Genomic DNA, 25,899 nt, shown 5'->3' with positions numbered 1-25,899 from the left:
ACTAATATGACTTGGTATGCTGCAACGGATTCTCTTTTTGGAATGCCTTTCTCATGTCTCCACCCTCACATCTGTCTGGAAGACTGTTCTTCCTCCTTGGAGACTCAGTTTCAATCACCTCATTTTTTATAATATCTTCCCTGACATCCACCACAACCCCAAGCAGACTGGATCACACCCATCTTCACACCATTACTGCACCCTGTGCATATGGCTATCGGAGGATTGAGCACTCTGCAATGTACTCAATTTTGTGAATCTCTGTTCCTACCAGAGAGAGAGAAACTTGAGTTTTTTTTATCTTTGATAGTCTGGGCAGTGCCTGGCACATGGTAGTTGTTCAATGTATGTTTACCAAAGAAAAAGAATCAACAATCAAAACCACTAGAACAGGTCTTTGTCCTCCTAGCCACATATCATCCTATAATACCACAGTTCTTGATTTTTGTAATGCAAATGTTAGATGGGAACTCTTAAAATGACACTGAGAACTTTAGTCTTCTTCTGCTCGTCTACTTCAAAGTGGTAGAATATTCAACTTTCTCCAGAGCTCCAGTTTTCATATCCAGTCTATTCAATATTTCCTACTTGATGGGTTGCCCTCAGCTTAAACTCAATGTAATCTAACAAAATTGTTACGAATTGATTATGTCTCCTGCAAATTTAGATGTTAACACTCTAATCCCTGATGTATTTAGATATGAGTCCTATGAGAGGTGATTTGGTCATGAAAGTGGAACCCTAATAAATGGAATTAGTGTCATTATAAGAAGAGATACAGGGAAACAATCTCTTTTTCCACCACGTGAAGACACATTGAGAAGGTGGCTGCAAACCAGGAAGAGGACACGCAACAGGAATCAAATCCACCAGTACCTTGATCTTGGACTTCCCAGCCTCCAGAATTGTGAGAAACCAAAGTCTGTTGTTTAAGCCACATAGTTTATGGTATTCTGTTTTAGCAGCCTCAAGTAAGACACTAATCCTCCTTCATTCCAAAATACTACACTCCACAAAAAGCTTCTCCTAATTCCACTATTTCTTTTCATGGTTCAGCATTTTCCAAATCACTCAAAAGCCAAAACTGAGAGCTGCCTCAGCCTTCTCCCTCTGTCTTGCTTCCCATAACCAACACCAAACGTAGCACCTCTTTTCCATTCCCAATTCCACTGCCCTCGCTCAGGACTCTTTTACTTTGTTTCTGGATTTCTATAATCATCTTTTAACTCATATTCTTAGAATAAGCTTTTAATTTACAAAAAATTAATCATTCAATACATAAGCACACCATTATTATAAAAATATGAAGTATATAATATGGACAATTATAGTCCCCCTTATGACTTAAGTCTCACTCCTAGCCCAGAAAATAATTTTCCAAGTTTAATATGCATCTGAACAATAGAAACACTCAAGTGCCTACTATGTGCCAGGCACTATTTAAAGCACTTTAAATAGATTAATTTATTTAATTCTCACGTCATACCACCCTAGGGGTCATGTAAAATTATCTCTATTTTCCACACAATGAAAAAAAATACTGAGGTGGTTAAGTATCTTGCCTGAAGTCACACAGCCAGTAAGTAACTATTCATTTACTTAAACACATATTTATATGCATATAAGATTTTACATATACATATGTATATGTTTTGGGCTTTTTTCCCATTTTACACAAAAGGGATAGCAGTATGTGTATTTTCTTTGTATTTTCACTTAACAACATACCTTCTGTATCTTTCCATGTTGGTAGATATAAATTTACCTCATTCTTTTTAACCGCAATGTGTTATTACAAAGAATGATATAGCATAATTTATTTATCCAATTCACTATTGATGAATATTTATGTTGTCTTCAATTTTTCACTACTGGAAAAAAATGATGTGATGCATATCTCTGCACATAAATCAGAGCACTCATGTGTGAACAGATCTATAGCATAATTTGTAGAAATAGCACTGCTGGTATTTCTATTTTTAATTCTGATACATTCTGCCAAAATATCTCCAAAAAGGCTGTGCCAATTTGCATCCTCACTAACAATATATAAAGGTGCCTATTTCCCTAAACACTTGCCAACACTGAGTATTATCCATCATTTTAATTTTTTAACAATCTGATGGGTTCTTTGATGCTTTTTAACAGTCTAGGATCTCTTTGGTGCTGTAACTTGTACTTCTCAAAATCCAAATGCCATTGGTCATCTTTTCAGATGTTTATTAGACAACTGTATTTTTTTTCTGAGAATTCCTACTCATATCTTTTGCCCAATTTTCTCTTGGACTGTTTGTCTTTTTTATGTTTATTTGCTGACTATTTTGCATGTTAGCAATTTTGATACTTTGGCATATATGTTGCAAATAAAATTTTCTCAGTCTGTGACTTACTTTTACATTTTGTCTATGGGTCTGCAATTATATCAGTTTTAAAAATTATGCAGTAAATCTTATCAGTCCTTTCCTTTATCGATTCTAGGTGTTGTGTCTTGCTTAGGAAGGTCTTTCCCACTCTAAGATTAAGTATATTTTTAGACAGTTTTTACAAACATTTTTAGTGTTGTTTGGTTTATAAAATTTAGCACAAGTCCACCTGAAATATATTGTTGCATATGGCATAAGGAAAGGCTAAACCTATCCCATACCAACTGACAAATAGATAACCAATTATTCTATTGTCTTTAAACAGTACAACCCTCTAGTCACTGATTAGAAGTGTAGTATATAATGAAGGTAGCACTCTTCATACACTAAATTTCCAAGTTGGTTTGTAACTACACTGTCTCTTATGCTCCATGGTTCTATTTATGTATTCCTGTGCCAAGATTTCATGTTTTAATTGCTATAATTTTAAAGTTGCTTAGGATAGCTAGAAAATCATCCTCCCCCTTAGCCCCATGTGTTTAAAAAATTATGGCTATTTACTCTTGACTTTATCTTCCAAGGGAATGTTAGAATAGGCTAGTCAAGTTCCATAAAATATCTTTTTGGAATTTAGCATAGTATTGCATCAAATTTATAAATTAAAAATTACCATCTTTACCACACTGAATCTTAGAATTAATCTTTAAATACCAATTCAGTAACATAACATCCTGCTACAATTTTTTTTCCAACTGACATTGGGATAAAGATAAAGCTCTTCAGTGTCTAGTTTTCAAATCCCACCTCCCAAATTTGGTTTAAACTAGCCATCTCATCAAATTGATTTCCCTTATTTTTCATCCACAAAGCTTTTCAAACCAGTATACTGACTCTATCCTAAATAATCCTTCATTCCCTGTGCTAGAGATGCTATGCAACTAGGAAAGGGATAAAGCAGTTATATTCTTTGTCTACACATCCTCACTCTGAAGTGCTAACATTCTGGGTCTATCCAAGATCCATCATTACTCTTTAACAAGGCAAGAATAGGTATACTTTTCCTTATTAACTTAAACAGATTTGGGTTTGCAGGGGGAAAAAATAGAGCTTTTTATGATTAAATAATCTATGACAACACAGTCATCCCTCAGTATCTGCTGGGGATTGGCTGCAGGACGCCCACACCCTTGCCGCAGGATACCAAAATCTGCACATACTCAAGATCTACAATTGACCCTGTGAAAACAGCGGAACCAGCAGAACCAGGAAACTGGCATATAGAAAAAGTTTGCCCTCCATATCTGCAGGTTGCCCATCTGGAGAATATTGTTTGGTTGCAGATATGGAGCTTGGAGATACAGAGGGCAAACTGTATTTATTGAAAAAAAAATCCACATATAAGTGGATCCACACAGTTCAAATCCATGTTGTTCAAGGGTCAACTGTAAATTGTTTTTTCGTCATTCATGGGAAAGAGAACTTGGTGTTGAGTAAGGAAACAGATAATGTGATCTGAAGCTTGAGGAGACCTCACTGGGTCCAAACTCTCAACACGCAGGAAAGAATTCATGCAGTCTTTGACAGATCGGTAAATATTAAAAAAGAAGTGAGAAAAGGTTAGAAGAACTGAGATAACACTACCTGAGAAGAGAAGACTAAAATTAAACTGAAAAATGTTTCAGGTGTGTGTTAAAACTTGGAGGAGGTGGGAGTTGGGTCTGCCAAGAAGTCTGGGAGAGGCTGCATTACAGCAAAGTCACCACACTGAGGGAGCAGAGGATCAGGAATGACAAAGGGTCAGGGTGGCCACACGAGGGTAGTAGAGAGCAGGTTAACAGAGAGACCTTGGCAAAAGTGAAAAAAGTTACTGGAACTGAAAATCTAGATGCAAGCAGTGCTTTATACTCGGACAGTGGACACAGGGCAAGATTCTATGGTACACTCAGAGAAACAGAGGAACATCTCCCTGCTCTAGGGTGAAGAGGTCACAGAGAAAGGTAACTAACAAACATGTATTGAGTTCTATGCTAGGAGTTTTACATAAATGTCCTCATTTAATAATCTTTATAAGCCTACAACACAGACAATAACAATGTCTGATGTTTAACACATGAAAAGACTGATCTCAAATGACATCAGTGGCACAGCTGGTATTTAAGCCCAGATGAGTCCACTTTCTAAATCCAGGCTTTCTCACTCTCCTGCACTCTTCTGCCTTTCCAATGAGTCAGAAGTGTCTCCTTGGAGCTGGGCCCAGAACCTGGTTAACTTTCTCAAAGCAGCACACACAGTCGTTCCTAGGCCTTCATAGTCCACATGAAAACAAGCTATGGCCTTTTGTGAACATAGTGAGAACACTAAATGTATCTGCATCCATTCTTGGCTTAGCCACAAGGAATAGCAGCAGCAGTCACCAGCCTGACAGGTATGGGCACACAGGCACAGCGGTCCACAAGGAAGCCCTGGGACTGGAAACTGGTGGCAAACCTCAACAGATGTCACCTTGCTAGGGCATACTACTTTCAGTAATAGCAAGCTCTGGGATTTTAGGGTTCAAAAAGATTTTAAGACCAAAATGCACCACAAGAAACAGATTAAAAGTAATCTGAAAAGAAACAGATTAAAGAATAGTAAAAAACATACAAGAGAGCATGGAATAGCATATCATAGCTTATCATGTTCAACTCATGACCATCAGCCATAGCCTCACTCACCTACTGGACCTGTTCTGAACACAACTATTTAAGTGAAAAGGATCAGAGAAAAAGTACTAAAATGATAAAAGAACTGGCAGAAGGTTAAGAATTAGGACATTTCACCTAATGTAGAGGAGGTTAGGGGGCAATTTAATAACAGTCTTAAATCCTCTAGAGGGACATTGTATAGAGGCTCATAAAAAGAAAGAGATATCTTATTTCATGAACCAGAGGAAAAAAGTCTTAAATGGCAGTAGGAGGTTTACTTTGGACCTAAGACAAAAGTTCTTGCTTGTAAAAATCAAAGTGTAAAATCAAAGAACGTGAACGCTCTTCTCCAAATCAACCAGCATTTAATAAGCACCTATTATGTGCCAGGTACTGTTATGTGCAATATCCCCTAAGATCCTGGCAACTCGACTTTGATCAAAGTTGACAGGGTTTGTTTCCTCATGGAATTTACATTTACTGAGAGAAGGAATAAAGACAATAATAAACAAAAGATAAATTATTAGGAAAATAGCAGAAAATGACAAGTGATTGCAAGGGAATGAGACGGCCTTTTTGAGGAAGTTAATTTAGGCTGAGATGTGAAAGCAGAAGTAGCTTAGCATGAAGCAGGGCAGGAGCGTTCTGGTTCAGAAGAACGAGCCAGTGCAATGGCATAGAATGGGAATGGGCTTGATGTGGTGGAGATAAAAAAACAAACAAACAAACAAAAAAAAACAGATACTGTGGCCATGGGGTTACATGAGGTTAGAGAGACAGGCAAACGCCAGATTACACAGGATCTTACAAACAAGGTCAGCAATTGCTGGAGAGGAAGAGTCAAGAAAATTTGTTGAAAGACTCAGTGATATTTTTTCGTTTTACACCTTAACACAACTGTGTTCTAATGAGCTACTTACACATATGATTCCCTCAGGAGTTAATGAGCTCTTGTCAGTAGACCCAGGCTATGGTGAGTCATTTCTCAGGCTTGTCAGGGCATAGGAATCACCTGGGAGCACCTGTTAGCACTATGGTCAGGAATCTTTATTATTAACCTAGAACGAAAATATCCTAAGTATCTGTATCATTTGTAACAGGTGGCTCCGGGTAACTGTTTGGATCAGGCACAGACGGGTATGCTGGTTTACTGGCTTGACCAAGTTTTAGAGACACACCTAAATTAAGGTCTCAGCCCCACCAGTTAAGGTGTGACTTGTAGGAAGTTACAAAATTCCTGAGCCTCATTTTCCTCATCCGTAAAATGAGAATAATACTACCTACAAGTCATAGGGTTGTGCATAAGACTAAATGATAGAGCACAAGCAAGGTGCCAAGTGCATAGTAGGCACTCCATTAATGCTGAATAAATAAATACATGCATGAACATATGAAACCTATGGGTAAATAAAAAGATAAATATATTCACATTCACTCTTTGTAATGCTTTCCGTTTTGAGCCTGCAATGTTCCTTACCACCAGAAAGAGCCCAAGATCTCAGAGAATGAAGGTAGGATCCTGGATAAGAAAAAAACCTCCACATTCTGTCTCCTACTTAGCCTTTCTTCTTCTCTCTCCTCCTATTCAATTGGCCTAGCTATTCTGACTCACCATCCCCTACCCCTTTCCCACCTCTACCCTCCCCTGAAACAGAAAAAAAAAAAAAAAAAAACCTCACTTGGCTTTCCTCCCCCTCCAATCTGCCCTGGAGATGACCCCAGCTCGTTGCCAGGGAGATGGTCTGGGTAACAGGTGCTACTGAGGGAAGGCTTTTTCTGTCAGGAACTGCTTAGGGTGACCAACCATCCTAGTTTGCTTAAGACTTTCCCGATGTTAGCACTGAAAGTCCTGAAAAACAACTCAGTCCCTGGCAAACTGGAACAGTGCTCATAATCCTTCACGCTTTACTCTACAAAACCTTATGTCGCTGCACACAGTTGTCAGCATCTGTGTGCCCTACAGCATTGTCCACACTGCGTATTGGTGTCTGGGTCCTGTAACAGTGTTCTGTGTGCTATTTCTACCTTACCCATAAGAGCTAAGACAGGACCATACTCACTAGGTCCTACTTAATGTCATGGTACTGGATTTGGGTCTCCAGAAGGGTCAGGCTTCTGTATCAAATGACGTGTATCCCTCCAATCCATCCATCCACTACTGCCAGAGTTATCGCTCTAAAATGTAAATCTGGCACTGACATTTCCCTACTTAAAATCCTTCCGTGACTCCTTGTCTGCAGAATAAAAAGAAATCTCTAGCATAAATTCCTTTCAAAATTTAGCCACAACTAACCATGCTGCTTCCTGTTTTACTGTTTTTGCATATGCCATACCCTCTTTTGTAATGTCTTTCATCCCTTAAACCTGCCCCACACCTAGTCTTAAGGTTTTTCACAAATTTACTCTTTGCCTCCTCTCTTCTCTCACTGTGCCTTATACATAATTTTACTGTAGCACTTACCACATGATGTAGTGATTATGTGTTCACAAGCCTATCTTCTCTACTGAACTATGAGTTCCTTGAAGGTAGATTTCATGACTTACTCATCTTTGTATTCTCAAGTGACTAGCACCAGACGTTGACATTTTGTTGTAGCATTTTTTAACATCCACTTCTATTTTATGATTCTGAAAAGAAAACCATGACTGTCAGATTGGTCTTAATTACCAAGAATTTTACATCCCCAAATATTATCCTATCCCCAACCCTTGCATTATCCTTCACGGCTAAAATGAGTCTCAAAAATGGGGTGGTAATTGGGAATAAGGGTAAGACCACCCACTGAATGTTTTATTCTATATATTTTTAAAAGCTAGGAGCTTATAAATGTTTTAATAGGCTGCAACAAAACATCCAGGTCAAAATAATTTCAACTAGCATTGTGCAGGCACATAGACATGCAAAAAATAAAATGAAATAAATCGCCAGGCGTGTTGGCTCATGCCTGTAATCCCAGCACTTTGGGAGTCTGAGGCAGGTGGATTGCTTGATGTCAGGAGTTTGAGAACAGCCTGACCAACATGGTGAAACCCCCTCTCTACTAAAAATACAAAAATTAGCCCTGCGTGGTGGCGTCCATGTGTAATCCCAGCTACTCGGGAGGCTGAGGCAGGAGAATCGCTTGAATCCAGGGGGGCAGGGGTTGCAGTGAGTCGAGATTGCACCACTGCACTCCAGCCTGGGCAACAGTGAGACTCATCTCAAAAATGATAATAATAATAAATAAATAATATTTTTAGTAAGTAAATAGTAAATAATAAATAAAAACTATAAATGAATGAATAAATGATCAAGAAGTTCTCTTCTGGACATAATAACTTTTTGTGTTCTTATACACAAACACATTTGTTTCCTAGGCATGATATAAAATTATAAGACTTTTGTTTGATTTTGTTTGTACTAACAAATATATCAGAATGACACTGCTCAGAAACTTTCTAGAACTCCTATTTGGTAACTGCCTTAAGAACCAACAAATAAGTCAGCTTATAAGTCATTTACTATTACTTTACAGCTAAGTCTTGTTTCTTAATATTACACAACATGAACCACCAACTTATCCATAAGGCTTGAATCTCAAAGATGTCCGGCTATTTTTTAAATTAAAAGCCAGACTCAAAGGATAAACATTCTCCACAACTGAAGTTATGCAAAGGGCTGTGGCAGGTTCTAAAATCAATTCCAAAAATTACAAAACGTACTTCAAGTAAGTGGATGAAAATATTTGTATATTAGGATCAGTTACTTTATTTTTGGGCATATTACATCAATGTGATCACATGCATTATAGCTGCAGGGGGTATGCCAATGACGTCTAGTTATATGCATGTATGTGCTTCTGGGAATAAAATGATTTGTCAAGCCTATGTATTTATAGACATATCATTTGGGATTACCTCAGAATTAACTAAGAATCTATACTTTTTCAGTTTCTACACAAAGCACTCGGATAAATGAGATTCACAAAATATCATTCCTGCCCTCAAAGAGCACATGGAGGGAAACACATAGACAAATCATTGCAACACAGTGAAAGAAGTGTAATAGTGGAGATATATATTCAATACACTGGTAGCACCTAGCAAGGAGTGATTATATGTAGATAGGAAGCTTCAAAGAGAGGCAACACCTAATCAAAGTTTGGATGGATAAACACGAGCACAAGTTTCATCAGGCTTAATGAGATGGGCAATCCACGTATAGAAAATAGTACGTGCAAAGACACTGAGGCATGAAACAACATAGTGTGTTTGGGAAATTACAAGCCATTTGATATTGCTGGAGCACAGAATCTAAGGGAAAGAATACAGAGATATTTCGTTCGAGAAGCGACTGATAGCCATGTAACTGAAAATGTGTATTTTGGTTTGCAGATGATTATGTGTGTCTACTGTCTTTCCATAGTACATAAATCAGCCTGTAGCTGGAGCAACAGTGACACATGTATTTATTATATGATTTTATTTTTGCCTGAATTTATCACAAAAAATATCCCTGGTCTCTGCTCATATTTGTTTTACTCCCCCATTACTCTCTCACCTTTTACTCGTTTCCCTCTGCAATCTAGTTTCTAGCTCCCTTTCCCCTTGGAGCATCTCCTCCCATATTGATCTGAGTTCATCTACAGTCTCATAGGCCATTCTCTTTTCTAATATCATGCAACTCCCATCTTTCCTTCAGAACCAAAGTTATATGACCTCTTCTCTGAGAAGCCTTCTTGGCTAAGTGTAATGACTGAAAATTTAGAGTTTGCAGTAAGACAACCTGTATTTGAAACCCGAGTCTGTCATTTACCATCTTTGTGCTCTTGTACCAGTCATTTTGCCTCTTCAAGCCTCACTGTGATCATCTGTAAAATAGGGGTAATGAATACTGACCAGCATGCTTGTGAATATTAAGACGGATAATAAATGTAAAGAACTTAGTATATAATTTGACGCTTAATAGTTGTTGCTAATCATAAATTTAACTTGTCTAGAAATTCTCATGCCTAAGTCATATGTATATATAGGGTGATTTAATTTGGTAGATATTTACCTTGACTTTATCTGCTTTTCTGGTAAGCCGTGGGAGGCAGTGCTGCTGCTTTGCACAACTCCAATTTGAACAATGCCCCCTGGAGTTGTGCAATATGGCAATTCTGGGAAAGAGGAGGGTTTTCAGTTTGTTTCTATTTATAGTTTGAATATTTTAACTTTACAAATAAATTAATGTCTTGAAAGTGTCAGTGGGGTCTCTGGGCCAGAAGATTTGGGGGCTTTTATTGGGTTGGTTTGTATTTTGTACCACTATTTAAAAAGAAAAAAAAAAAACTAAACCAATAATAACATGCTTTGAAGAAACCCAGTCTTTTAGAAGTCATTCCAATCAGTATTAGTTTTTAGTAGAAGTTCAATTAAAAAGTATTTGTTGACAGAAAGAAGAATGAGCACAAACCTTCAGGTCAAGTAGACCTGGATTTGGATTCACTATTTACAAATTACATAACCTTGTTAAACCTTTGTTTCCTTGATTTGGTAAGGGAGCTAATCATTCCAGACACACTCAGGTACTTTCTGGTACTTAAGTGAGCTACTGTGTACATAAAGTACCCAGCACAAAATCTACCATTTGATGGGTTCTCAATAATGGTACCTATGATCATTTTTATTATGTGCAAGTTGCTGCTCTGGTTGCTGGTTTAAAACTGGTTAGAATCAAGATGCTGGTTAAAATTGGCGATTAAATTCAGGTTGGTATTAGGATTAACAGTCAGAGCCTATAGTAGATTAGGGTTAGGACTGAAATTACAATTCAATTAAGGTTACAATTGTAATGCATACAGGGGTTATTATTAAGGTTGGTGTTAATTAAAACTGGATAATAGAAGTAAGAAGCAGTATGAGGAGTACTGGTTTAGCTGGGTGGAAAATTGAAGAGGAAAGTAATGTGGAAACCTATGTAGAATTTACTGATACAGAAAACTCATAGAGGAGAAAAAAGGGTTAGAGTACAAAGCAGAATCTGAATGGATATTAAGCCTTCTTAATTTTTTCCCTACAGGTGCTGTCATCTTCTCCCTGATGAATATGTAAAATTCACCCACTCAGGCTGAGTTCTTTCCCTTTTCCCTCCCGGGCAGGAGCAGCGTGGGGAAAGGAATGCCCAGTGCCCACACAGCTGTGTCTAGTCCAGCACCAGTGCCAGCATCACATTCCACACCCCCAGCTACCCAGACTGTTGCTGAGTGGACAGGGGCATCTAGGAGGCAAAACCCGCCTTCCCTCCACTCCCCTTCCGTGCTTCCTCAGATTTTCACTGTAGCTACCAGCTCTGTAATCCCACTGACAACCTACTCCAGACTTCGTGCACGTCTCTGGGAAATGCATATTGTATGTCACAGCGTTCAGAGTGGAAAGTAACCATAGAGATCACAATCCAACATGGATACTTTTATTTTACCTATTTTCACGATGGGGTTAATCCTTGTAGGTCAATCTTTCTTTGTAAAACTATATTCTTAGTGAGTACAGTGGGCACCTGTAGGATGCTGGGTGCACATGTAAAAAGGGCATTAGAATGACTATAGGCAAGAAGTTATTCCAAATGCTAACATCCACATCAGTAGGAGAAACTACTCTTTCACTCTGAAATATGCAAGAGTGAGGAATTCCTCAAATTGGACACTGCTCTAGAGTTTTGGGAATGATTCTTCTTATCCTTCCTGCCTCTAAGGGTACTATCTCCCATTCCCCACCCAGTGCTGGCAACCCCTCTACCAGCTAGCTGTATGAACACAGAAAGTCATTTAGCTTCTCTGAGTTTCATTTTCCTCATCTGTTCAACAAGCGGTATTAATTAGATAATCTTGAAGGTTCCATACAACTCTAACATTCTTTTATTCTATAATTCTAAAAGCCAGTGACTGTTTCCTATTCCCAGGACTTAAACTGTTGCCAAACCGATGCTGATGATGCAGAAAGGAGAAGAGGAGCCAGTAGGAAAAGAGCATTCCAGAGTCTCATTTGCTAACTCTTAATACTCTCTCCAAAACAGCTTTCCTCCTTACCTCTCACCCTTGGTTCTTGTCCCATGCAGTTACAGTAGAGAGTAGGGCCAGACCAGCAAGTATTACAGAATTAAGGGGGTCAGGCAGAAGGGGATCGCTGCAGAGCAGCAGATGGAAAAGACAGATTAATTAGAAGACTATGAAACCTAATCCTACATCCTGCCCTCCCTATCCCACCTGTACCCACTCTCACTCCCCTCCCCCTCCATTAACCTGTTCTCTCTTAAGCCCACTTAGATGATCTCTAAGATGTCTTCTAGCTGCAAAGATAATACTCTATCCACTAAGACGCTTTAACTAGGGTAGTCTGATCTTTCCCTTCTGAAGCTGATTTCTGTTTTGAAAACACCCACATTACTGCCTGCTCTCTGCATAACGAACTTCATGCCAACATGGCCCCACCTCTGTGGGAAAGTTCAGTCTTTCCCATATCTCTCTCCCACCCCCTAGCCCAGCCTCTTCTCTCTCTTACATCCAGGTTTCCACACCCCTCAAATATAGTACCCCCTTTATTTTCACTTTTTGGAGATTCCAAGATATCAACAAACCCTAGGAGACAGAATGGTCTGGAGTCACTGAGATACGCCAAGTCAGGCAAGTCAGACAGCCAAAGATGGTCAACACTTCCCTGTGAGAAAATCTTAACTATCCAGGCACTCAAGAAATGTCCAAGAGGCAGGCAGAACTCTTCTCCCAGAAACCATCAACTCTAACAACCCTAAGAGAAAAACTGTGGGGCAGCATCCTGACAATCCAGAAGGATTTCCCTGGGTAATATGCTCTCCTGACCTCTCCATCATTGCTTGTAATTTATCTAGGACTTTACTGGTAACCAAGTACTTTCCACACCCCTGCCCATGAGTTTCTGGGTGACAGAGACATTAACTGCATCACAGGGGGATGAAAAACTCTGTTTTCAAGATGGAAAGATTACCCAAACATTAAGGATTAGCCCAGTGAGACAGTCTTTAGCACAGAAAGAGAGCTGGTCTAAGAGTCAGAAGACATGCACCCAAATCCCTCATCTAGGGATAAAATATTAGCCTCACAGGATTGGAAGACACTTTAAAATCATATTGTTGCACATCTCAGCCAACATTTGTGTCTTCTACTATTAACTGTCAGTGTAACCTCGGTTCATTTAGCCTCCTTTGAGCCTCAGTTGTACCTATATAATCAAGGGGTTGGAATAGACATTTTCTAAGAATTCTTACATATCTAAAATCATTTTATTCTAGAATTCTAACATTTAGAAATGTATTTCCAAAAGCTAAGTTTCAGTAAAACTGATTTAGAAAGATCTTTCTGAGATATATCAAGACTGGGAGACACTCAGTCACAAAGAATGGCAAACACCAGGGACTTGGGACACTTAAGCCAAGACCAAGTACAAACACCCTGCATCTCTCATCTTGTTATATCTGGCCTCAGGAATGAGAGCTGCTTTGGTCACTGCCGCAGGGGTCCTTGGAGGGTTTCTAGATCAGACTTTTCATCCATGAACCTTACTAACTCAAACTTGAGACAGGCAAGATCCTGCAAAAGATCAAGAAAGAAGAAAAAATATTGGAGAAAGGGACTGGGGGTTAAAGGGATGTAATAGGGAGGGTTAAGAAAGAAAACGACTGAGTTGCTTTGTTAAGCTGCCAGATTGGGCAAGAGTCTGGGGTGAAATCATGTTTTCAGAGGTTGAGTTATTTCCTTGACATGAGATTGAGGGAGACATTGGTTCCCAAGGCCTGGGAGTTTGTTGGAAGATGCCTTTCAAGGGAGATTGCCTGGGGCCACGAATTGTTGCTGGACAGATAACTATGGGGTCTTGGGTAAGAGGAATTAGGGATGTTAGTGTTTTGGAGAATGACGAGAGTTAGCAGTTATCCACTGGACAGATGTCCCTGGGTACACTGTTGATAGGGGGACCCCAGGGCTTAAGGCCGGCGGCCACAAATTGTTGCTGGACAGATAACTATGGGCTCTTGGGTAAGAGGAATTAGGGATGTTAGTGTTTAGGAGAAGGCTGAGAGTTAGTAGCTATCCACTGGAGAGATGTCCCTGGGTACATTGTTGGTGGGGGACCCCAGGACTTAAGGGGATCCCCAGTTGCCAAAGGATGGAGGGTGGAGCTGGAGGATCTCAGGTTAGTGGGCACGCCCTTGCCCAGGCCTGCAGTGGCCGCACTCGCCAGCTGGCCCATGGCCCTGTCCGACTCCCCTCCCTCCACCCCAAGCCTAAGACGGGTGAGCGCGGGGTCCCACTGCTGAGCCAGCTCCCTCCCTCTGATCCACACCCGAGCCCGGCTGGCGGAGCTCCCGGGGGAGAGGGTGGAAGGCACCACGAAGGCAAGGAGGGGGTGTGGGAGGCGGGGGGTGTGGGGAATGCGGCAGCCTGGCCCCCCCGCGACCAGCCCAGCCCCCCGCCAAACCCCCTCCACCTCCAACCAAATGGTTTGCTCCGAGCGCCCTATTTAATCCCCGCGACTGCAGCAGCGCCGGCTCCCTCCCGGTCCCCACCTCGGCCCCGGGCTCCGAAGCGGCTCGGGGGCGCCCTTTCGGTCAACATCGTAGTCCACCCCCTCCCCATCCCCAGCCCCCGGGAATTCAGGCTCGCCAGCGCCCAGCCAGGGAGCCGGCCGGGAAGCGCGATGGGGGCCCCAGCCGCCTCGCTCCTGCTCCTGCTGTTCGCCTGCTGCTGGGCGCCCGGCGGGGCCAACCTCTCCCAGGACGGTGAGTGAGGGAGGGGGCGGCGCCTGGGGAGGTGGGGAGTGACCCGAGGCGGGGGCTGGGATCGGGAGTCTGGCGGAGGGAGCTTGTTGGCTTTGTTTGGAACCGGGGTTAAAGTCACCAGCCGCTGCTAATACCCTTGTGTCTGTCTCTGAGCATCCGTGTCTCTGTGGACTGTGGGTGTGCCGGCGTGTGCACCCTTCTGTGTACACCACCGAGCGTGTGTCTGCGTGTGCACCGGGGTTTGGCTCTCGGGGCTGATGTCCGTTAGGAGCAGCCCGGGGTCTGGATGTGTTGCTGTCCGTGTGCGCGCGCGTCTGTGTTGGTGTCTGGCTCTGCGTTTCTGTGTCAGTATCTGTGTGTATGTCTGTGTCAGTGTGTGTTGGGGGCGGAGTGAGATTTGTCGCTGTTTCAGTCAGGGCGTGTGTCGGGTGTTTGTGTATGTATGTCTGTAGGGGTTGGGTAGCCAGTGCAATCCCCCAAACTGCTGTATGCAAACATTTCTGCTCCCCCGCCCGTCCCCCCACAACCCGCGGCGCAGCTCCGAGTGGGCAGAGAAGGGGGCCTGGGTGAGGCTGCTGAAGGGGGCGTGGGCAAAGAAGGGGGCCCTTATCCTTGGAGCAAAACAACAACACAGGGCGGAGGGGGCCCAGGATGGCAATATCCCTGGCAGTGGTAGAAGCTGGGAAAAGAAATCCGACAGGAGCAGAGGCGGGTTGGGGGTAGGGGGGGGCGCAAAAGAAAGAATCAAGATATTTGGGGAGGAGGATGCATGAGAAACCCAAAGCTTTCCTGGGCTAAGCACTGATTTTCCCAAATTTGGGATGGGGTAGCATACCTAGCCCCTTTGCCCCAGTCTGGAACTCAAACCTTCTTTGGTTCCTAATGGTAGAGAGAGATGAAGGAAGGGAGTCGGGGGAGAAAGGAGGCGGGGCCAGGGGTGAGGGGACTTGGGGAAGAGCCCCTCCCGCCCTGGGCCGGGCTATGTAGGTCAGCGCTGTGGGGGCACCTCAGCTTTCTTAAAGGCTACTAACGGTTAATGGGATGGCAGAGGGGCAGCGTGTAGGGAAACCCGGAAGGGGTCCACAGCTCCGAGCCTCAGGTCCCTGAGGAGGGAGGGCAGGCTGTGAAGAGACTAAAGGAATGCATCCTCCTCTCCCCGCCGCCCTGTCGGAAAAGGAGGAGGGCTGGGATGGAGGAAGGGGGAGAGGGAACAGGACCTCTGTGGAGCAAAGGGAAGTGGGGAGAGTGAAGGGGGAGGGTGGTGGCTATGCCCGGCCAGATGCCAACGAAAAACAGAAAGAACCGCAGGGGAGGAGAAAGGGGAGGTGGCTCCTGGGCGATGGACCCAGTGGCCAGCAGGGATGGGCACAGGGCGGGGCGGGGGTGGAGAGGGGAGGGGTTGAAACTGGGGAGGATGATGTAGAGAATTTCATCTGAGGAAAACAGGCGAAGAGCCAGGGTGCTGGAGGAATAATCGCTCCACCTCGCCTGACCTCCCCCATCCCTGTCTCCATCGTGATAAAGGAGCTTCCCCTGGTATGGGGACCCTGGGGATCCCCTCCCTATAGTTGGCTGGCTGACTCCTTCCGCCCTCTACCCATCAAACCCCCCAAAGGGAGTTCCCGCCCTAGTCACCACAGAGACAGCAGCCTCTCCTTTCCCCTACGTGGAATCCCCTTCCCCAGAGGACTGCACTGATGACCCCACTCGCTGAGGAGCTGAAGGGAGTCCTTGGGGAGAGCAGGCTAAGTGCACGACAGAGAGGCTGCTGGGTGTTTGTGCTTCACTAATGACCCTCCTACTAGGCCTTGGCTTTCAACTGCAGCCCCTGGCCTTCCTAACCTGCTGAGTTTTATGACGAGAGGCAAATATGATTCAAACTGCAACTGTTCAGCAATGGGAACTGATGGTGCTAGGCTGGGCCCCAAAAAGAGAGAAAGACGTCATCCAGAAAGCTGTGAGCTCTTCTACTCTAAGATGTAAAAAAAAACTATAGACTAGAGTAAATCAGTATACTAGCCAAGTCTTTCTTCACCAACTACACTTTTCTTTCTTGGTCCTCAAATTGGGGGCTCAGCCCCTATTCAGGCTTAAAGTTGAGAGGAAGAGAAATGTTATATCCTTATATTTAGAAATATGCTTCAGAGCAGTGGCCTGAGAGAAACAGTGGAAAGCAGTAACTTCTGAATGGGAAATTTCTAGAGGAGAGGTGGGGAAGTAGGAGATGAACAGGAGGGGTCTGTATCCAAAGAAGAGTCAAACCAAGCATTATTTTCCTTGGAGAGCATTATCTTTACAGATAATGGACATCTGTCTGGTGTGCAGTATCTCAGGACACACTGAGGCATGAGACATAACCACCATATCTTCTGTCTTAAATTAATTCTATCTTTTAGTTTCTGGATCTAAGAAGGCCAGTGCTGATGGTGGGAGGTAAATGCATAGATTTAATGCTCACGGACAGTAATCCTGAAGACTATTTTGCACACAATCAGGGACATGTGTTTTGTACCCCTGAGATGGCCTGGGACCCCTAGGAAGAAAACTAGGCAATATGTATATGTATCTTAACTGGTAATGTTTGACCAAAACTATGAGAGATGTGGTGGGAAGGTTTAAGGACAAGATACTCTTATGCTGATGTTTGAATTGTCAAGGGTGTTGTGGTAGCATACCTATTCCCATTTAGAATAAGGAAAACAAACTTAATGTGCTGCTGGGGCATATTGTTCCCTGGAGCACAGCATAGATTTTTTAAGCTTCATAAGGCTGAACAAGGATTGAGAGGGCAAGCAACTGATAACTAAGACTGGCCACGAGTGTTGTGGCTAGAAGCTCAGGAACAGGTAAGACATTTAGAATGTCCCATCTTCCCTTCCTTCTCACATTTCCCCACTAGTTTTCACAGTGGTTGACAATTCTAGGTTTGGAGGACACAAGTCCTATGAACTTAATGTGTCCTCTCTCTGGTGAACAGCTCAATATTCAACACTGTGACCAGCTTTCTTGGGCTCTTCCTTCTGAAGTTATTTCCAGCACTCTGTGACTTGGCCTAGGGTAAAGATAGATAGACAGATAGCCTCTCTTTGTTTCAGATAAGGTTATAGCAATTTAACCTTGTACTGCACTGCCCCACACATGAACATCTATTTCTTCTCAATGACCTTTGTCCACTACCATTCATTCTACGGCCCCCTGGCCAGATGCCCAGTGAGGACATCATGCCCAATGTGCCAGAGAAGTCCAGCAGGCATTCACTCTAGTGCTGTCCATAGATCTGTTTGGCAGATCGACTCCATCCAGTTTCTGTTCCTAGTTGCAGCTGTAACTGTTCTGTTTCTGTTCCTGTTCTCCTCCTAGTTGCAGCTGTAACTCTTGGGAAGGATATGCTCTCCTTTTAGACATGTGCATTTTCTGGCACAGAAAAGTTAAGACCATCACAGAGACACTTGCATAGCAGAGTTTAGTTAATTCCATGAAGAATCGGTGTGTTTCATGTAGGTCCTAATGTATGTAATGTCAACTGCCTACCCAGCAGTTATGCCATTCTATTCTAAGCTTCTCCATAGATCTGGATAGCACTGTTAGTTTTAATAGTTTCCTCTAGGGCAGCAGTTTTCTCATTTGTTTTTAAAACAAAGATGTGAGACATTTTTAACAAATGAGGAAAACATATCAAAGGAGAACTGCTGTTGTTGAAATAGTGAAGTAAGACCTATATCCCTTTTCCCTGTCTTACTGGCTTTTACACATTCTTATAATCCTTAAGGAACTACCTGGGGTTCTACTGCACAGTTCAAAATCCTCTGTCCTAGACTGATAGAATGAGCCAGCTTACTACCCTTAGGCTCTTTCTCTTTCCTCTTCCAACTGAAGAAGAAAGAAGGTCCAAATCTAATTGCAAGAGTGCCTTGTTGGAGATATTCACTATTCACTTGGGGAGAGTGACTCATAGTTCTGCAGCCATAAAATTCCACAGACAGCATCGCTTTGGCGTTCTGGTTACTTTGAAATAACAAACTGAGAGGTTGTGCCATTGCTCTGTAAGTTCTTAGATTTGATTTTGGTACTTCTTGATGTTACTACTTTCTTGCAGTCCAAATAATATGTAAAACAGGATCAAAAGTTTATTTTCCTTAAATCACTTGGTAGGAAAAAATATCACCAGAGAAAGAAAACCCCTGGGGCTGTGACTAGTCTTATTCTTTGTTGTTTCCTACTCCAGTGGAACTGCATACTGGCTCAACAATCCCTTTTTTGTCATCTAATTCTTAGTAATGGAATTTTACCTAAGGATGGTGATCTAGGTTCCAGATTCTTGTTGAAAGCAAGCTGTGGATTGAACCAGCTCCTTACTGACTACTGAGTGAAAAATTCAAAGTTATTATAAAGTTTTGGTAATTGTATTTTCTTTTATTTTTCATGTTAGAATGTAATGTTTCATGTTTAACACTGACTATAGGCCCATGTACTAGAACATTTTGTTTCCTGTATGGGGTCTTGTTTTAGAGGTCCACCCTTAATCTCTGAGAATAGCAATCCCCGTGGAAATGCTTACAAAAGACAGAGAGAAACAAACCATCAGAAAAGGACCCTGGAGAAGCAAGCCATCAGAAAAAGATTCTGTTTCTAAGAACTTGCTCAGATTAAGTATAAACACTCCATGTCATCATAAAATGGAGAAGAATAAGTTTCCAGGGCTAAAGACCTGTTTCTGCCTCTAGGATCAGCAGCAGTGATGATTTTTTACAAGGTCAGAACCAGCTGGTGCCCAGGGCTCCAATAACTACCCAAGTAAAAACCCAGTCCGATTCTGTTATATATGACAAGCATATCCAACCCTTCTAGTACAGAGAAGTTGAGCTCTCAGGAGGCTTGAACACATGAATCTGTTGAGATTTTTACACAATAGAAGCTAAGATGCTAAGAAGTAAAGGTACATATTCTTCACTGAAGCAGCAACTACTAAAGAATCATTTCTCTCTTTACCAAAATTTTCCTAAGCCTTAAGGCTGTCATCAAATTCCTCAACTAACAGAGAAACTTCTAAATCCTGAGTACAATACTCTTCTTAAGAGGCATGATTCCATACCTCTTTTCTAGTGTGATTGTCTGAACTACTTACAGCAATTTTGGATACATTGGGACATTCTGAATCTGATACGTCTCATACCCTACCTGACGAAAATACATATTTTGACTTTCTTGCATCCTACTGTCTCTGAGGGGGCACAGGTTCTCTGTTCCCTCTTTAGAAGATAGGCCTAATTTTACTCATGATAAGTTGTAGCACATTAAAAGCCCCTCCATCACCACTAATATCTAGGTATCTAACATAATCACAGAGGCTCATGTTGACAAACTGAGTCTGGTGGTGGTCCTCATTTTTCAGCACAGTCTCTTGGCTGTGTATCAACCAGACAGGTTCAAATAAAGCACTTCAGGAGGCCTTATAGAGCAAGTGATGAGCGTAGAGTGATCCTAATAGAAGCCATGATGTCTGTTCTTTTAGTTCCTGTGCTTGAGAGCTGGCTGCCTTACCCCGTGATCCCAGTTCCCCTGTTCTTTATGGAGCAAACTATTATACCTGTGCTTTGAGCTCTCCATGGTGCTAGCCCCTGACGGTGACACTCCAGGCTTTTCTTGTTGCTCTCCATGGTCCTGTTTTACCTCCAAGTTTCATAATCTCCTTATTCTCCACAGTGCAGTCCCCAGAACAGGGCTGGAATCTCCCTTCTTGCCACCACAAACACACACATGTTCTTGATTATGCTCCCCGACCTGTTCCACCACAAACACATAACAAAACTCTGAGATATAGATCTAGGAAGTCCTCACAGCCATCTGATCAACTGCAGAAAGGGAACAGAAGGGCAAGCAATTCTTAGGTTAAAAAAGAAGTGCTAGAAGGTTTTTGTAAGATGCTCAGGAAATTGTGGCCTACAGTGACCTCAAATGGCCTCAAAATAACTGAATATTTTGTCATATATGGATTCACAGATTAAAAATACAACTATATATAGTTCTGTTTTAGATTGAGATAGTATTGCTCTTATATGATAACCATATACAGTTGTACTTTGGTATCCATGAAGGATTGGTTCCAGGACCTCCCACAGATACTAAAATCTGCAGATGCACAAGTCCTTGATATCAAATGGAGTGGCATTTGCACATAACCTATGCACATTCTCCTGTATACTTCGTTATCTCTAGATTACTTATAATATCATATACAATCTAAATGCTATGTAAATAGTTGTTTTACTGTATTTTTTAGGCAATAATGACGGGAAAATGTCTATACAAGTTTAGTACTGGCAGAGCTTTTAAAAATATTTTCAATCTGCAATTGATTGAATCTATGGAGGTGGAACCCATGGATATGCAGGATTGACTGTATACACTATAAGTGTGGAATGTAAAATGAATCCTACTCAGTTTATAAACATGTACCTCTTAACAGCACTCTGAGCATGACAACCAACTCTCACTTTCCTGTCATGGTGCTTTTTTACCCTTTTCCCTCAACCTTAGCAAAGACAATACATAACAATGGGTTATCAGAATAGATAATAGAGGAATCCAGTAAATGAGAGGCATAGAAAACAAGTATCAAGTATACATCCATACCATCCTGAACGCACCGGATCTTGTCTGATCTCGGAAGCTAAGCAGGGTTAGGCCTGGTTAGTACATGTATGGGAGAAAACAAATATCAAAATCTTGACTTAACTTTCCCACCTTTATAACCACCTTGTACAAAACTAAATGGCTTTAAATATAACCATCTTCTCCCAGAGCACAGGTCCTTGGCCATATCTCAGTAGATGCATCCTTAAACTGTACTCTGCTATGCTTTAAGGGTATCTTCCAATAAGCTGATGATATCAAACGGGGTAGGGAGCTGAGAGTGCTCAGCCCCTGTCAGTCTTAGATTAGCCAGCCTGTTCTTCACATCACATCAGAACTACACACGCTTCTCATCCCCTAAATGCTGATTTTCCCATGTCAATTTATGGATAAGAGTTAATATAATAGTTAATACTTATGAGTGACCTACAGCAGAGTCTAGTTGGAGAGGCAGGCTTCCAGGATGAATTTCCAGGACTCCTCTTTCATTTCTTCATTTGAAACAAGGAGAAACTTCATTCCTCAAGGACAGGTAATGAGAGTGATTTATCTCTATGAGCGAGCCTTCAGCAAGACAGAATTAGGGTTATAGTAACAGCTGGAGTGTCTCCCATCTACTCATCTTCCTAAGCCCCCTGTTCTCATGAAGAGCAGGCAGGTTTCAGAAAGGACTCAAATACAGAAATCTCAACATATTTTTCAGCACATATATCATTCTTTAATGTGAACTCTTACCCCTGGGATTCTTCAACCTTCTCTTCTCTCTCTCTCTTTCTCTTGGAAGTCTCCAAGAGAACAATAAGAAAGCTAAATAACAAACTAAAATGTTGTCTTCTCTAAGGATTTATTTTCCCTTTCCCCAGCTAGACTTACACTAACTGTGTATTGATTGCTAATTATAAGCACCTTTGGCTCATTTACTTCTAGTTCAGGGTCAAGAAGGTCAGGTGCATCACCTTGCCCTAGGGAAAAAAGAAGAAAAAGAAATGAAGGCTGATGTCTCAGGCACTCATCTGTAGGCTAGCCATTATTCATTTCTCCCCTTTCTTCATATACTCCCAAATACTGGCAAGGCAGGATGAAGAACTAGTACTTCTGACACCAGATTTTATTGGAAATATGCAGATTCTTGTTTCATATTTTACTTTTACCCTTCTATGACCTGGCGCTTTGCTTCCAATTCTGATTTCAGTAAGTACATCAATGACAGGTAACTTGGAACTTAGCATAGCGGTCAGTCAGTCTTTGAAGAGCCTGGAGCTGAGTTCTTGAGTTATTATAAAATGAGAAGCCAGTTCTACCATCTGCTCCTAATCATTTTTTTTTTTTTTTGCCCAGCAAATGCAAAAATTACAGTGGAACAATTGCACTCACTAGTTCTTGCTGTAGTTCTTAAGGATGAGATCTTTCCAAATACATATTATATGTTTCTTCCCATAATTTCTATCTGCTAATCTCACACAAATATAAAAATTACCACCACTAAGCCCCTGAGCCTCCCATATTTTCATTTATCCTCAATTGCCACTTAATGCCAACTCTTTTCTGGTTTCCAAGCCCTGGAGTCCAATGTCAGTGACAGATGGACTGAGCCTCAGCCCTGGAGAGGAGAGGATTCTGGCCCTCTCCTGGGGAGTTTGAGCAGAAGAGAGAGCCTGAATTCTGCTTTGGGGAAAATCTCTGAGTTTAAGCCATATGGTTTTCTGGAAGTAAGGGGTTCTGATTAATATGGGCATGAGAAAAGGGCTCTGTATCTGGGTCATAATAAAATGTGTGTTCATGTCAGAAAAAAAAAACCCAGAAATATGATTAGTGAGAATCAGAGTGTCTTGTGTGTGTGTATTGAGGGGCACATGTCAAAATACGCATCTATCTTAGGGAACAAAAATGCATGTTTGCCCACATCAAATAAGAGACACTTAATGGAGATTTAAGAAGAGAGATAAGAGTTCTTTATGTCAGAACAATATTATTTTCCATTTTGGAGACTGTGAGATCTGTGGACTTGGGAGAATCTATCTATTTCACAGAAGAGTTAAATTCTCAGGAAGGTACAAAGTGAGGCTAATGTGAACAATGTACCGCAATTTTAAAAATACAGATTTTTTTTTTAAGTGAGAAGAGTGCAGGGAGACTAAATAGCAATTAGGATTGGGGGAATCAGTGAAACTAGAGTAGTGTGGGTGTGTAGAGCAGAACACATTTTTCTTCATGTAATGCTCCTAACCATTGCCCTGAACCTGTCATCCACACCCTGACTCTGATCATCCAGTGAAGGGAAACAGTAAAAACAAGTCAGGAAAATCAGAACCAGCAAAGATGAGTGCTTTCTTGCTTGACTTCTAACAAATTAAACTTTTCCACAGCATTATTATCCCACCACACCAAGCCATCAGCCTGAAATATCTAAAGTGCAACATAAGGAGCACAGGAGAATAAGACAGAGCCCATTGAGAAAGGGAATTCATCCATGCCCTCAGACAGGTATTGGGGCACTGGGATAGGTACTGCAGAGTATGAGCAAGTTGTTGGAACCTGGACTGAGATTTTTCATCTCCAGAGAATATATTCTTTACTTCTCCTGATTTTCTGGGATTTCTGGCACATTCCCAGTCTCTATTTTCCCATACTCTTCCAATGAGCTAAATTGAATTCTGCATTTGACTCTGTTATGTTTCCTTTCTCAAGTACTTTCCTAAGATGAGGAACTTTTTCCCCCCAGTTCTATTACATATGTGTGAAAGCAGCGAGATAAATTGAGGGAAAGGGTATAAAATCCCTCTACTTAGTTTAAGAGGACAACTAAGATTTCAAAGTCTGGCCTCCTGACTGTATTGCATTAGAATGCAGATTTCAAGTCATACCTGTCCGGATGTCTAAAGTGTTTGATCATGGTGAGAAGGGAATGAGGAGATGGGATAAACAGACACTCCTAAAATGGCTCAGGGCTGTTGTCATCCTGTCTTCAGGGGCCTACTCCAAAACAACTGAAGAGAGTCAGTACCTGCACAGAATCTGTGCTCTAGAGGTCCTCACTGAACCCTCCCTTGTGATCAGTTTCACCTCACCCTCTCATCCTCTTAGGGCAGAACACTAGATGCTTGTCTAGAGCACACAACCCAGTCCCAGAAGGAAGCAGCTAAGGCAAGGAAGAGACTCTTTTGGGATCAAATCCCCTTCCTTTTTGTCTCTCAACTGCAGTGCTCCTTGCTACAACTCAGTATTGGCTACAGAGGGGCTTGTTTTGGTTGGGGGCCAGCCCAGGGCTCCCTCCTGGTGCTAATGCACCAAGAACACTGACTCAATAGCAAATCAAAGCAACAGCTGTCCCCACCTCCTTCCCTGCCACCCACTTCCCAGTCTCTGCTCCTTGGAATCTTAAGTAAGTCTCTGAGGGCCCCCCTCAGCCTACCACAAGCCCACTTCTGCCTCCAGATTTTTTCTCTCTCCAGCTCAAGAATAGGACATGTTCCTCTGCTTTTTTTTTTCTCTTCTCTTCTGGCCCCTGTCTCCTGCTTCACAGTCAGGATAGCATTCCCTCAGCTCTTCACCTTGCAGATGCCAGCAAGCACACACACACACACACACACACATGCACACACACACACACATGCACACACACATGCGACCTGTCCTCACAGTCACCCTTTTTAGCTCCAAAGGGCATGGCAGTGACTTCTGCCCAATGGCCTCTTCTTCTGTGTGAACTGGAACCTGCCGGTAAAGCCCTGAAGTGTAAGAAGATGCCATCTGTCCCATCTTCAGGGACTACCTCTTCATCATAACCCAACTTCTCCAACCTACTGGGCATTTAGCAGACTTACTTCTCTTAAGGTCCACGGTCCTGGAGTTCCTCAGTATCATGCACAGGAGATGCGGCATAGGAAGAGTGGGTGTCAGTGGAAATATAATCACACTTGGTGTCAAATTAACCACTGAATTAGCCAGTCCACAAGGACTGCTATAAACTGTCAATGAGTACAGGTCTCACTCACTGCCTGTGTGACCATGCTCAAGTTCCTAAACCTCTCTGAGCCTTGGTTCCTCATCTTTAAAATAAGAGGATTGGACCAGATGATACTTAATATCTTGTCAACTACAAAAATCTACGCTTCCAAGAATCATAGAGGGGAGAATATTTTGGGCAGAATTAGGTGCAACAGAAAGAAAAAAGGAATTACTGAACTTGGACAATAGAGAGTCAGAAAGGGCATTAGTTCCATCCTTCTGTAAAATCAAAAGGATCTTAGAAATAACCACCTCTGACCCTTAGGATTCAGTAGGCTATGACCAGATATTCAAGTTGGCTGCAAGGTTTTAGGAAATATGTAAAATATATGTATTCATAATACCTTAAAGTTTGGATAGGGGAAAACATTTGAATTTTCTCTTAAACTTTGGATATTAAAAAATGTTAAGAATAATTGTTTTTCAGTGAGAACCAAGG

The 25,899-nt window shown here is 42.1% G+C and overlaps 2 protein-coding genes across 3 annotated transcripts in view; one reads left to right on the top strand and one right to left on the bottom strand.

The window, feature by feature from the left end:
• Positions 1-25,899, bottom strand: part of AIM2 (absent in melanoma 2) — a 125,697-nt gene that overhangs the window by 94,453 nt on the left and 5,345 nt on the right. The gene's annotated exons all lie outside the window — the stretch shown is intronic.
• Positions 14,568-25,899, top strand: part of CADM3 (cell adhesion molecule 3) — a 31,332-nt gene continuing 20,000 nt past the window's right edge. Inside the window, exon 1 of one of the 2 annotated variants that reach the window (XM_002809956.5) lies at positions 14,568-14,819. In XM_002809956.5, the coding sequence (XP_002810002.1) occupies positions 14,738-14,819 (82 nt within the window). In that variant the 5' untranslated portion in view covers positions 14,568-14,737. The remainder of the gene's footprint in view (positions 14,820-25,899) is intronic. The other variant, XM_002809957.5, reaches the window with a different exon arrangement.

This window comes from Pongo abelii, chromosome 1 (genome assembly GCF_028885655.2).
Source record: "Pongo abelii isolate AG06213 chromosome 1, NHGRI_mPonAbe1-v2.0_pri, whole genome shotgun sequence".
Classification (NCBI taxonomy): Eukaryota; Metazoa; Chordata; class Mammalia; order Primates; family Hominidae; genus Pongo; species Pongo abelii.
Note: the sequence above shows the minus strand (reverse complement) of the source record. Positions and strands in the feature narration are given on the sequence as shown.